The sequence below is a fragment of the Nilaparvata lugens genome, chromosome Y (assembly GCF_014356525.2).
Source record: "Nilaparvata lugens isolate BPH chromosome Y, ASM1435652v1, whole genome shotgun sequence".
Classification (NCBI taxonomy): domain Eukaryota; kingdom Metazoa; phylum Arthropoda; class Insecta; order Hemiptera; family Delphacidae; genus Nilaparvata; species Nilaparvata lugens.
The window spans coordinates 8,155,659-8,169,437 of NC_052519.1; the positions used below are offsets into that span (position 1 = coordinate 8,155,659).

The following is a 13,779-nucleotide window of genomic DNA, read 5'->3' on the forward strand; positions in this document are numbered from 1 at the left end:
CTAGTAGCTGTAACCGCATTCTCATATGAAGATTTTTTATTTACTTATTTACCAGCTTACCCGGCGAACTTCGTACCGCCAAAAAGTCAATGTATCTCATGACACACTTGACTTGATGAATCATGAAATTTATCTGACAATCAATATTTTCATTTACATCACAATACGGACTTACTATGTGCTTAAAACTACAGTTTTAATACCAGTAAACAATTTCATCACAGAGTGACGTGTTGATTACAGCTGGTAAGTTTGTATGCTCAATCATATTATCACAACATGATCTTGAATCATGATGATCTTCCCGGTCCACGCTTGGCCGACAATTTCGAAAACAAAGGTCTGTAAAATGGACCAATATATAATTTATTATCATTGGCCCCCTATTAAAATTTCTGGTCAGAAGCCATCCCCAATATCCACACAACAAAGATTTGATTGCTGTTGTATTAACCATTGCTTCTTTGGTTCTAACCTTCTTATTGTGTTTGAAAATTGCAGCTTTGAATGCTTTATTGAAAAACGATGATACGTATCAAAAAAGTATTTCAGCTGTTGTTTCTTACAAAGACTAAATTAAAATAATGTGTCATTTAGTGTGATGATCTCTTTCTTCGAGAAAGATTAGTTTAATTGAAATAGATGGAAACAATTAATCAAACTTGAAAAGCTATGAATTATACATTGAATCGAACCCCGACCGTTGGAGGATCAACCGGGAACTGATCAAGTATTCCTCACCAGTTACCGCCTACACAACCGACTCTGGGAGAAGAAGACACGCGACGGTAGGCGAATAGTCATACCGCCCAACTTTCGCACCCGGCTACTGTTCCGCTATCACGACGATGATCTAATGGGACATCCAGGCTACGCCGAAACCTACCGAAACATCGCTACATACTACACTTGGCCCCGTATGAAGGCGCAGATAACCGCGTACGTACAAAATTGCCTGCTGTGTAGCTGCTCAAAAGCGTACAACCGGAATCACGAACCTACGCAACGACTGCGACGGTCTACTAGACCATGGGAAACCGTATGTCTCGATCTGATGGGCAAAAAGGAATGGATACTTAAACTAATAAGGAAGAAAGTGGAAGCTATTGTATGTAGCTTTTGTTTTAAAAAACGATCATATTTAATACAGAATAACTGAAAATATCAATAACAGCGGGTGGAAAGAATGGAAAAAACCGAAGTCTTTTTATCTGCAGTAACTCACTATAAACCATAGAGAAACGATAGCATAAGTAGATATTCCATGGTATAGGGCGTTTATGTCGCAACTTTTACTGTTATCCCAAGCCGATAGTTCACGTAGTTCTTTCCTATGCAGCTGTGTGACGCTGGTAGTCTCTCAAATTGTGTCGTTCATACACTATCAACCCAACAAAACAGTAAAAATTGACAATAATCGACAGGAATCGGCTTGAGATAACAGTAAAAGTTGCGACATAAATTCCCTATACCGTACCATGGGATATCTACTTACGCTATTGTTTCTCTATGCTATAAACCCATAAACATCCTCGGTAAATTAGGAATCTTTATGCAAGATTTCAAGTTAATCAGTTGAGTAGTTCAGACGTGATGATGCGTCAAACATGTATTTCGTATGCCGTACATGTATAAGCCAATTCCTTCCTTCTATGAAATAGATTGTAGCCTATATGAGAATATTGTAAGTGTATATTGTATGAGAGTATTGTATGCCACTGTAAAAGGACAAGTTACATAAAATCTTTAGTGTACAAACCACACAATCCATATTCAGATCATTAATACATCTCAAGGAAAAGAAGTGGTTGAAAATTCATAAAATAATAGGATAACTAGAAACCAGAAGAGGATATGTTAGGTTAGGTTACATAACATTTTCGCCGTTAAAACAACACAATGAATCTTCTCTTCAGATACTAATTAATTCGCTGAGCCTATACAAACTTGGAGTTGAAGGTCATATCTTGAATAGAAATAATAGTTTAGCATAATGGTAATCACATTCACATAGACAAAATGTATCCGAGTTCAATAGATTGCTATAGTGAGGTCCACGTTATAATGGCAGTGGAGAAAAATAGGAGAACAACGTTTCCGAACCTCTGTCTTGTCAATGCCTTCTCTAGACGGAAGCTGATACAGGTTTATTGGTTTAATATTAGCGGTTCATTCTCGTTTAAAATAATCAATTATATTTTATTTGGCAAAAATTATATTTCTCAATAATTTCATAATTAAGATGAAATATTTCGTTAATTAATTATTGATTTACATTGTTATGAATCGATCTGGCAACAGAGCAAAGCGAGAAAGAGATAGTGCTATCCGCTTTGTTGAATGATAGACAAGGATAGCAATACGATTGCTAATAAACACTGCCATTATAACGTGGACCTCACTATAACAGCCTTCGGATGCAATTGGAGAGGAATTCGCCTCTCAAAAAGGTTCTCAAGGATTAGTAAGTGTGGTGACTGCAAATTAAAATTCAAATAAAAGATTTCCTTTATATTTATGGGTACGCTTCACCCATGCATTCTATCATTTGACAAGTATATGAATGAATAGAGTATTTGAATAGGGAAGTACACTACCATACCATAAGAGAATAAAGCCGCGTTTACACCGAAGTTTCAAACAAAAAGTTGCAAACTTTTATTGCAAACAGCAGTTGCAAACAGTAGTTTCAAATAAAAGTTTGCAACTTTTATTTCATTGTTTTATTTCCATGTTTCATGAAAATGTTTTCAACCTTGATTATGACTCGCCTATGTTCTGGTTCCTGGGATCAGTCCTTCCGAGGATGTCAAGTGTCGAGGATGTCATTTTAGCCGCGGCGGCGTGTGTCGTGTTGTCAAAGCAACGTAGGCCGAGACGATACTGGGTGAGGCCGTCTCTGAATTCCAGAGCTACGTACAGTGGAAACGACCTGTTGGACGATTTAAATAGAGATGATGTCGACCCTCTATCAGGTGAACTGAGAACGGACGGAAGTTTTAAAAACTTTGTAAGAATGACCAGTGAGGATTTTGAATATATAACTTAAATGATTGGTCACAAAATTTCGAAAATGGATACGAATTACCGAAAGGCTATTTCTGTAACGGAAAAACTAGCCGTAACCTTGCGTTTTTTAGCTACCGTACCGGAGATTCATACACACGTTTGAGTTACCTGTTCAAGATATCAAAATCAACCATATCTTTGTTTGTACCTGAGGTGTGCGAGGCTTTAATAGATCTCTGAAGGATAACATAAAGGTAAGACGTTATAAGTAGACTATACATAGCCTATATTTGTTATTTTGACAGCCATTTTTAAATAATATAATATAAAATATTGTTGTTAACACTCAGAACCTGTTTAAGAACCCCCCGCTCTCGCCCCTAAAAGGTCCTAGGGTATTTTATGGCAAATATATTTTTATAATTTTAAGCAATAAATCTACTACTGGTATTTCACTTTATTTGTACCAGAAGTGTGTGCTGCTCTGATACTAGACGCTAATGCTTGTATTATAAAGTTAGGTGACCAAGTTGGCGCATTTAAGTAGTAAGTGGCAGGCCGGTAAAAGTGGTTTATTTACCAGGTAAAAGTGGTTTACATAGTCTAACCTAACCTAACCTCACGATAGCATTAAGCTGAGTCTTAAAAATGCAGAATTAAAATATTTGTCGTTTTCGTAAAAACTCCATTTGTGCTAGTGCGCATGCGCAAACATCCTTCCCCTAACTTTATAATACAACCATTAGGAACTAATCTGCTTCAGATAGGTTTGTTGGGAGATAACGTAAAGGTAATTAGGGATATTTAGTTTTTAAATAACTCATATTTTGAGAACTAATCACTGACAATATCTTTATTATCGTTAACATTTATTTAATACGTTACAGGTTACATAACCACAAGTTCAATATTAGAGTCTATCAAACATTTAGAAACGAATGCAGGCCTACTTGGCTCCACTTAAAGTTTAAAAATAAAAAAAGTATAACATAGGTCAATAAAAAAAACTGAAAAGGGCCAAAAACAACAAACCAAATTACTGTAATGCTGTATAGGTATTTTTTGCGGGGTCATCACCATTGTCCAGATTGTTGACGACTGCGAGTGCGTCGGCTATTGTCGGCGTGTCGGCGTAGGGGATGGCGGGGAAATGTTTCTGTTTCGTGTTTCAACGGCACATAGTGACCGAAACTAGTGTTGCAAACAAAAGTTTGCAACTCCCTTTGATCTTTACCGACTTCAGGTGGAAACAAAAATTTCTGTTTCAAACACTGAAAAACTGTTTGCAACAGCGAAATGTCTCGTCTAAAAATGCGCGTTTTTAGAGATGTTTGCAACTTCTGTTTGCAACTCGTGTTTCAAACTCCGGTGTAAACGCGCCTTAAATTGAATGTTCCGTAAATGAAGAAGCATACATAAAACATGAAGAGGAATGCAAAACCATTGAATCTAGGCTAAAGGCGCGTTTACACCGGAGTTTGAAACACGAGTTGCAAACAGAAGTTGCAAACATCTCTAAAAACGCGCATTTTTAGACGAAACATTTCGCTGTTGCAAACAGTTTTTCAGTGTTTGCAACAGAAATTTTTGTTTCCACCTGAAGTCGGTAAGTAAAAGTACCTGAAATCGGATAGTATAAACATGATATGATACAGTATCACCACACATGATACAGTTTGAGACCAATAATATGCACTATCATCTCAACTTGATACACAACACCATGATTGATATTCGCAATCTGCTTTGTCGAATGATAGATAAGGATAGCAACACCAATGTCAATCAAATACTGTAATTATAACATGGACCTTACAATAGACTACTTGCTTATAATTGGGACTCATTTTATTGATGTCTCATTTAGTATTTTGTCTGTGTGACTATTGTATGTATGACTATTCCTGATGACTATGTTTATTGCACAAAAGCCGATTAAATTTTAATCGTGATTAATTCCACGAGAACCATCAGCGGAGACGTCTTATCAAAAAGGCCTTCTCTGATTGGTTCTCGTGAAATTAATCATGGTTGAAATTTAACCGGCTTTCGTGCAATCGGCTTATGTGTTTTATGACGATAAATAATTATTCTATTCTATTCTTACTTTCTTGCAGTTCTAGATTCATGGGGCAAATTTCCATCAAGTGTGTTGCGAGGAAATATCATTCAATTTGGAAATTTTGACCAGTGCATAAGGACCAATGAGCGTTACTGTCTTCTCACTCTCTCTCTCCCCAAGCTGAAAGCATTTGACCATCTCATTCACTCGCATCATATCCTCGCCAGTACCATGGAAGATGTAAGTCACTCTTCCAAATAATATTTCATTCGCATATGTGTTATTTATCACGTTATAAATTTGATACAAAGATTGTCTGAATCATATTTTATTTCGCACTAACCTCTCTAAGTGAAGTCCACGGTATAATGGCAGTGAAGAAAGATTCAGATTCAGATTCCTTTATTCATGTGTTTAACAAAACATGATTCAACTCACGTTCTAGCGTTAAAAATTATTACCAGTAGCGGTAAAATTAGATGGTGAATCAAATTAAACTGATGAGTTCTACAATAATATTGAGCAAAAATAATGATGAAAAATGCAAAAGTTGAGGTACTACTGTAATGTTTTCACATGAAACGGTGAAGTTTGGACCTTAAGAAGTCCATTCTCAGAGAGGGTATCAAGGATAGGAGAACAACCGATGTCAATGCCTTCTATAGACGGTAGCTGATACATGTTAATTGATATGATATTAACTGTTCATTCTCGTTTAAAGTAATCAATTATATTTTATGAAGCAATAAATTGTATTTTTCAATAATTTCATAATGAATTGTCATAATTAAGATGAAATATTTTGTTGATTAACTATTAGGGCCGGTTTCCGAGCTCGAGATTTAGTCCTAGACTTTAAACAGATGGAGTCAGAAAATTGGCTTTCCAAAACGAGCCTAGTCGCAGCTTTTATGACAGTAGTCGTAGTTTTTATTTTCTCATTTCTATAATTGGAAACGTTTTTCCTTGACGAAATTAGACATTCCTTAATAATTCAAAATAGCTGAAACTTTACACTATTTTCTCTTTATTTTATTTTGTTTTCAATTTCCTAATTTCTCGAAATTTAAATTCAAACGTGACTATGACAATGACTGCGACTACGCCCCGTTTCGGAAAGCTAATTTTCTGACTCCAGCTGTTTAAAGTCTAGGACTTAGCTAAATCCCGAGCTCGGAAACCGGCCCTTAATCGATATTGTTAAAAGACGATCTGGCAACAGAGCAAAGCAAGAAATTGTTAGCGCTGTCCGCTTTGTTGAATGATACAACCACAACCAGATACAGTATCAATAGACATGACACAGTTCAAACCAATATGATACACTATCACCTCATAAAATGATACAGTATCACCACACATGATACAGTTTCAAACCAAAATGATACACTATAATCACAACTTGATACAACTCCATGATTGATACATTCGCTATCTGCTTTGTCGAATGATAGACAAGGATAGCAACACAATTGCTGATCAAACACTGCCATTATAACTTGGATCTCACTATAGTATTATATCCTTTACAAATTGTCTTTTATCCTAGTTTTTTAATTAATTTGTTTGTATGTTTTCAGTCAGGCCACCGTGTCCCAGTAAGCTTCTCGTTGGTGCAGTGGGGTGTATGTGTGCCCAGCTCCTGTGGGGCTACAGACATTGAGTCAGCACTTCGCACCAATGTGGCCACACACGCTCATGCAAACGGGGTCGAAGTCAGGGTGGAAGACAAGATGTGTCAAGCCAGGAAAGACCCTTTGCCTGCTCCCAAGTATGGCATGAGGATTGCCTTGTGAGTTCATTTGTTCATTAATTCATAATTTATTCAGTCATTCATTCATTCGTTCATTCGTTGATTCGTTCATTCGTTCATTCGTTCATTCGTTCATTCATTCATTCATTCGTTCATTCATTCATTCATTCATTCATTCATTCATTTATTCATTCATTCATTCATTCATTCATTCATTCATTCATTCATTCATTCATTCATTCATTCATTCATTCATTCATTCATTCATTCATTCATTCATTCATTCATTCATTCATTCATCATTCATTCATTCATTCATTCCTTCATTCATTCGTTCCTTCATTCATTCATTCAAACATGACCACACACGCACAGGCGAGATGTCAGGTGACAGGTGAACATCGCAGCGTTTGTGTGTTCTTTCATGTCATGAATACTCGCCTGAGTCTGGCCACTAACGGTCGGACAAGTGTGTACATGCATGTTTATCATTCACACACACATGTTCATCATGCATTTTTTGTTATCAGCAAGAGGCTTCTAGCATAAAATTTGAAAAATCAGTTAATACAGAAGTGTCTATTTGAATTGTTTAAACATAAATTAAATAGAATTGACAACACAGTTGATATAGAGGTGGTAAATTGAATTGTTTTCAATTGAATAGTTGATTTGACATAATAGTGAAACCATAGATAAACAATAGCATGAGTAGATATCCCATGGTATACGGCGTTTATGTCGCAACTTTTACTGTTATCTCAAGCCAATAGTCCATGTAGTTCTCTCCTGTGAAGCTTTATGCCGCTGGTAGTCTCTGATATTGTGCCGTTCATACACTCTTACCCGGTCAAAACCTACAATAATCAACAGTAGTCGGCTTGAGATAACAGTAAAAGTTGGGACATAAACGCCCTATACCATGGGATATCTACTTACGCTATTGTTACTCTGTTTGTTACTTACTCTATTGTTACGCAATTTTTGGTGAAACAAACATCGGAATCTTTAAGTAGGCTAAATAGCATAGAGAAGAAGTTGCAGAAGAAGATATCCCATGGTATTGGTCGTTGGTTTTTCAAATTTCAAATCAATTTTCTCTCAACTCAATACGATTACTGTCGACTACTGTTTTATCAGTACTGTTTTGTTGGGGTGAGAAAACGGCACAGTATGAGAGACTACCAGTGTCACATAGCTTCACGAAAAACAACTACTAGGACTACCAACTTGGGTTAACAGTGAAATTTGGAACATATTCTATAGGACAATCGGCATGAGTTGACAATGAAATTTTAAACATACACTCCCTATACCATGGAATATCCTCTTATGCTGTATTTCTCTATGGCTATAGTAATACTTAATTTAAGGAGATAATCATTATGAACCAAAATTGAAATAAAAATTCCAGTTTACCGTATTATGCATGAATTTGAAATTATCAAATTTGCATTAATTTTTTTATCAAGGGTTCAAAATTCTCTTAGCTCTCTGATTCCTTCTCCTTCTGTATAATCTAGTGATATTCATCTCAGTTATTCCACAATTCCTCCATAAACAACTGACCTCTTTTTATTAATTGAATGCTCACCTATTATAATAAATATTCTTCTAATAATTTTCAGATTGGTGTTTGGCATACTGATATCATCATGTATAGCTGCCACGTTACTAGACAGTGATAGCTACAGGTCGAGGAGACCCAATGGTAAGTTATATTATAGATTACTGAATATTATTTCGAAAAATATTTACTGAAAAATAGAGATGAGAAAAATCATAAGCAATGTATTTTTCGTGAATAATTTCGAAAGGGATAGGATATAATCCAACAATCTTAATTTTCCATTACAACTTCTTCTTCTTTGTCTTTTTTTTTAATCAAAAACATATTTTCAGAAAATTTCACCACCATTTTTTAGCTCTCTTTTTTATCTATTTCTCATGAATGAGATCATGTTTTCTATACGATTTTGTAGATAATTTTCTCGTCTACAAAATTGAATATAAGTTGAATTTCACTACGATGGACCGTTCAGGAGTTATAAACGAAAAACTAGACCAACTACAAATTTTTGCGATTTTCGATATTATCCTTTCAGAATCACTCAGATCTCAGTTCCCAATCAAACCGACCACAAAAATTCACAGACCGTACGCTGCTGACACCTAGTGTCAGAAAATGTACCTAACTTCAACTCCACAAGCCAAACAACTTTGTAACATGGTTTCAGTTTTATGGAAATTACAGACTTTAATGCCTCTTAATCGATAAAAATTTCAACAATAAATCAAGAGGAGAATCTCCTCTATCAAATTGTGCTGATAATTGATCAGTGTGCTAGTATTTGACAAACATTTCTAGAAAGAAACCTGAAGAGCTGTTTCAATCGGTTCAATTCACTTCAATGCTTTAGCAATTCGTATTTATTTCTCAGACTTGTAAGAAGATGAAATTCTAGTTTAATCGATAGAAAATTGTATGTTCTAAATTTTTTATTCCATTAAATTTTCCCGTTAAATCCAGGTAAAGTCACAATTTCCATAAAACTGGAGGACTGCTTATTTTCTGATCTGGGACTTGCCATCTTTCTCATCTCTACGTAGTTCCACGCTTCTCCGCTAGATAGCGCGGGGGTTCCCAATCTGAATTCTAGCAGCCTGGCTCCCAGCTCACAGCTTCTTGAGTTGCTTTGGCTTCAGAATATTGGGAGTGTGGACAAAGTACCTTCTTCAGATTTTCGCTAATAACTTTTCTTCTTCTTCTTCTTCTTCTTCTTCTTCTTCTTCTTTCTTCTTCTTCTTCTTCTTCTCTTCTTTTCTTCTTCTTCTTCTTCTTCTTCTCTTCTTCTTCTTCTCTTCTTCTTCTTCTTCTTCTTCTTCTTCTGATGTGTTTTTCACTGAAGAAAAACTGGAAAGAAAGAAAGAAAAAACTGACAGACCTGAGACCGATGTGTTTTTCACTGAAGAAAAACTGGAAAAAACTGACAGACACTGAGACCGCAATGCAGAAGAATCGACTGTCTGAGTGGAGTGAGATTATGAGCGCTCTCGCTCTACTCTTCTCTCAACCAGTTGAAAACTCTTCTAAAAATAGTTACCACTTTAAAGGGTGGTAACTTGTGCTTAAACCACCAATGAAGCTGATTTACTGTAGTAAACGTTTTAGTGGAGGAAAATCCCTTTTCACACCTTAAGCTCTGACGCGATTTCTGAGCTGAAGGTGTCCTCAGGGCTTCACGGTCTCACAACCAAGCCGACTGGCCGATTCATTTCAAAAAGGCTGGTTTAACGTACTTATTGAAAAATATCACAAGTCGTGGGAGGGCCTTGTAGCCTTTTCTTATTAAAATAAAAAAAGAGGGTGATTTTTAGAAAATCTAATCTCTTTATCCATCGGCTCTGTAGAGGTTCAAATCGAACCCTACAGACCAAGGCCCGGCCTACCTCATGATACAAAATGGGATATCCCGGGTGAGAGTGTAAGAATGGCACAGTATAATATGAGACACTATACTAGCGTCACATAGCTTCACCAAAATTAACTACTAGGACTATCGGCTTGAGCTAGCAGTGAAATTTGCAACATAAACGCTCTCTACCATGGAATAACTTATTTTTCTATATTTTCTTCATGGTTTAACTTTCCTCTATTGTTGTGAATAACAAGTCACTCAAATTGTTTCAATGAATATTATTTTCAAGTTCTTCTTCTTCTTACAAACAAGGATTAGGCTTCAACCTGTTCCGACTCACATCTAGCCAATTATTCTTCAAATAAAGATATAAAAATCCTATTATTGCCACCGCTTGCGTGGTCTGCCAACATCTCTTTTGCCTACTGGCTGATAACTATAGTGTCGGTTGCACAAAAGCCGGTTAAATTTTAACCGTGATTAATTCCACGAGAACCAATCGGAGAAGCCGTCTTTTCAAAAACGCCTTTTCTGATTGGTTCTCGTGGAGTTAATCACGGTTGAAATTTAACCGGCTTTTGTGCAACCGGGCCATAGACTTTAAGGGCCGGTTTCCGAGCTCGGTATTTAGCCAAGTCCTAGACTTTAAACAGCTGGAGTCAGAAAATTGGCTTTCCAAAACGGGGCGTAGTTGCAGCTTTTATAAAAGTATAGTCGTAGTTTTTCATTTTCTCATTTCCATAATTGGAAACGTTTTTCCTTGACGAAATTAGACATTTCTTAATAATTCAAAATAGCTGAAACTTTACATTATTTTCTCTTTATTTTATTTTGTGTTCAATTTTCTAGTTTTTCGAAATTTAATTCGAACGTCACTATGACAATGACTGCGACTACGCCCCGTTTTGGAAAGCCAATTTTCTGACTCCAGCTGTTAAGTCTAGGACTTAGCTGAATCCCGAGCTCGGAAACCGACCATTCATATCTTATAGTATAGTAAATATAGTATTTTCAAGTTTATTTCGGAATTTGCAAGATATGAGAATTAATTAACAAATATTTTTTGTTTTAGATAACTGGTATGGCATGGTCAACAATTGGCAGAACAGCTATTATTCCACGGACGCTTTCATATTCATGAGTGGTCTCCTAACTGCAAGAAGTTTTTGAATGAACTTAGCCGCAAAGGAAAACTGGACGTCAAATCAAGATTAATCTCAAGAATTTTCAGGTATTTTTACAATGTTTGTATTATAGAATTAGTATTCTACTGTAGCCTATAATTTTAAAACGTTAATATCTATATGTTATTTTCATGATAAAATATTTTATGATAACTATGTTTAGAGAGCTCACGTTGATACAGTGTTTAAAATATAACAGAGTTCTTCTTCCTCTCTCTTCTTTATTTCTTCAAAATATTCACTTTCTCTGTATAGGGATATCACTATTAGAATAAATAAAATAAAAATATCATTCAGTAGGCCATCATCCTATATTTTGTCCTATACTACACGAGCAACTTCTGTTTATATGTTTAGATGCTTGGATGTTTAGATGTTTATATTTCACCGGATCTCGAAAACGGCTCTAACGATTCTCACCAAATTCAGAACATAGTAGGTTTATAATATAAAGATTTGATTGCACTGAGTCTCATCCCTGGGAAAACTCGCTGAAGGACATTAAAAGGATAATTATCATTCATCCTTGGAAAAACAGGTGATAATAATTATATTATCGTCTGTTTGTGATGGAAGTGAGTGAGCGAGTTCATGAGTGTGGGACTATGTCAATATTATGACTCAGCTTTTTAATCATTCAATCAGTTACTTAGTGCCGGATGCAAAAGAGGCGGGCTATTTTCAATCCTGATTAATTCCAGTAGATCCATCTTTTTGAAATGGTCTTCTCTAATTTGGTTCAAGTGAAGTTAATCAGGATTAAAATTTAACCGTCTTTTGTGCAACTGGGCCTTAGTAAGGGAAATTTTGCATTCCTCTGGGGATTAATCTCAATTTACTGTGATTAAATAGAACATTTCTGTATGAATGTTATTGTAATTTCTTCTTTCGTAATAAATTTTTATGCTTTTTTACTCCAGAGCGAAGCTCGGTCACCGATATTTAGTACTTATAGGCCATGTATCAACTCATGAGAGTCATTTGAGAATAGGTTTGAGAATATTTTTGAAAATGACTATCATCTCCTGAAACATTTGATGCACTAATAAAATATAAAAGACTGCCGTACTGAATGATATTTCCATTTCATCTTATTTCAAGACCATTTTATCTTATAGTCTACCTCAATAACTTATATTAGCCAGTTTGTTAAGAACATTATTACCTTACGGTATATATATGGACTTGCTTTGTTTCCACAAGTTCAAAAGAACAAGAACACCTCATTTATAATGAAATTAATCACTACGTTCATCCACAGAATACAAGGAGTTTTCTCTGGTTCATCCAATTCAACTCTATGTTTTAATACTGTTTTCTATTCTAGGTTTAACTCTATTCCTGAAAAATTCTGTCTGGGTATTTCTCATTGTATTTATTTATTTCATTTTACTATAAATAGTACAGGCTCAGCCTAGTTTTTCCTCCAATGTCATAATTGTATTATAATTATAGTATCTTATACAATAAATGAATGAATGAAAAAATTAATATTTTTTACAAAGAAGCACTGGGAGAGAAAAACTAAGGATACTCCTTGTGCTATTTCTCTCCCAAATTCAGATCACAAGTCCAAAATAGGGTTATATGGTTTCACTTTTCTAACATTTAGTCTATTTTCACTAAAAAACAACGGAAACTAAGAATTTGTTTTAATTGAAACATTGATAGATACAATATAATTCTCTACTATGAATGATTGGGGAAGGAACAACAGGCTTGTCCAAAACTGTTCCTTTCCCAATAATTTTGGATAGAAATTCGTACTAATGATTCATCTAAACTTCACTCCATTTAATATTAATTGTCTCATTTTCTAGGCTGAGTCCCAACTTGATGGCTGTAATTCTGTTTGCCACATGGATATTTCCGAATATCAACTGGGGTCCCCTCTGGCCTCAAGTTGTTACAACACACTCCCAACTCTGTCGCAAATATTTCTGGCGAAATATGCTCTACATTCACAATTTCTTCCCCTTTGAAAAGATGGTGAGTGATCGTATTCTTTCAAATTCCTTCCCTATTCAATATTTGGTGATTTGTTGAATACAATAATTTAATGATAAAGTATAAACTTTCCTATAATTAGATTAGATTTTTGAAAAAATTAAAAAATCGAATAACCATTTTTTCAATACTATATATTTCTCACAACATGTTCTGACTGTTCATGTGATTTTCAAGTTCTAGATTTTCCTATGGCACAACTCACACTTACGCGACTCAGGTCGAAAAGAGACTCGACTCTAGTCGAGAGCATGTGTTTTCAAATGGTAACATTCGCGGAGACTAGATTCGACTGGTCTGAGTGTCACCATTTGGAAACACATGCTCTCGACTAGAGTCGAGTCT

At 35.5% G+C, this 13,779-nt stretch overlaps 1 protein-coding gene across 1 annotated transcript; it reads left to right on the forward strand.

The window, feature by feature from the left end:
* The first annotated feature begins 5,131 nt into the window (after positions 1-5,131).
* On the forward strand, positions 5,132-9,000 carry LOC120355136. Its single transcript, XM_039443455.1, has 4 exons — positions 5,132-5,311; positions 6,652-6,863; positions 8,453-8,535; positions 8,930-9,000. Exons 1-4 carry the CDS (start codon positions 5,303-5,305, stop codon positions 8,998-9,000), a joined length of 375 nt encoding a protein of 124 aa, XP_039299389.1. The 5' UTR covers positions 5,132-5,302.
* The last annotated feature ends 4,779 nt before the right edge of the window (positions 9,001-13,779 follow it).

Excerpts from the sequence above, each read along its gene's own strand:
- LOC120355136 (XM_039443455.1), top strand. Across the intron at positions 6,864-8,452 it reads TATGGCATGAGGATTGCCTT|ATTGGTGTTTGGCATACTGA; the intron begins GTGAGTTCATTT and ends AATAATTTTCAG. Across the intron at positions 8,536-8,929 it reads CAGGTCGAGGAGACCCAATG|AATCACTCAGATCTCAGTTC; the intron begins GTAAGTTATATT and ends TTATCCTTTCAG.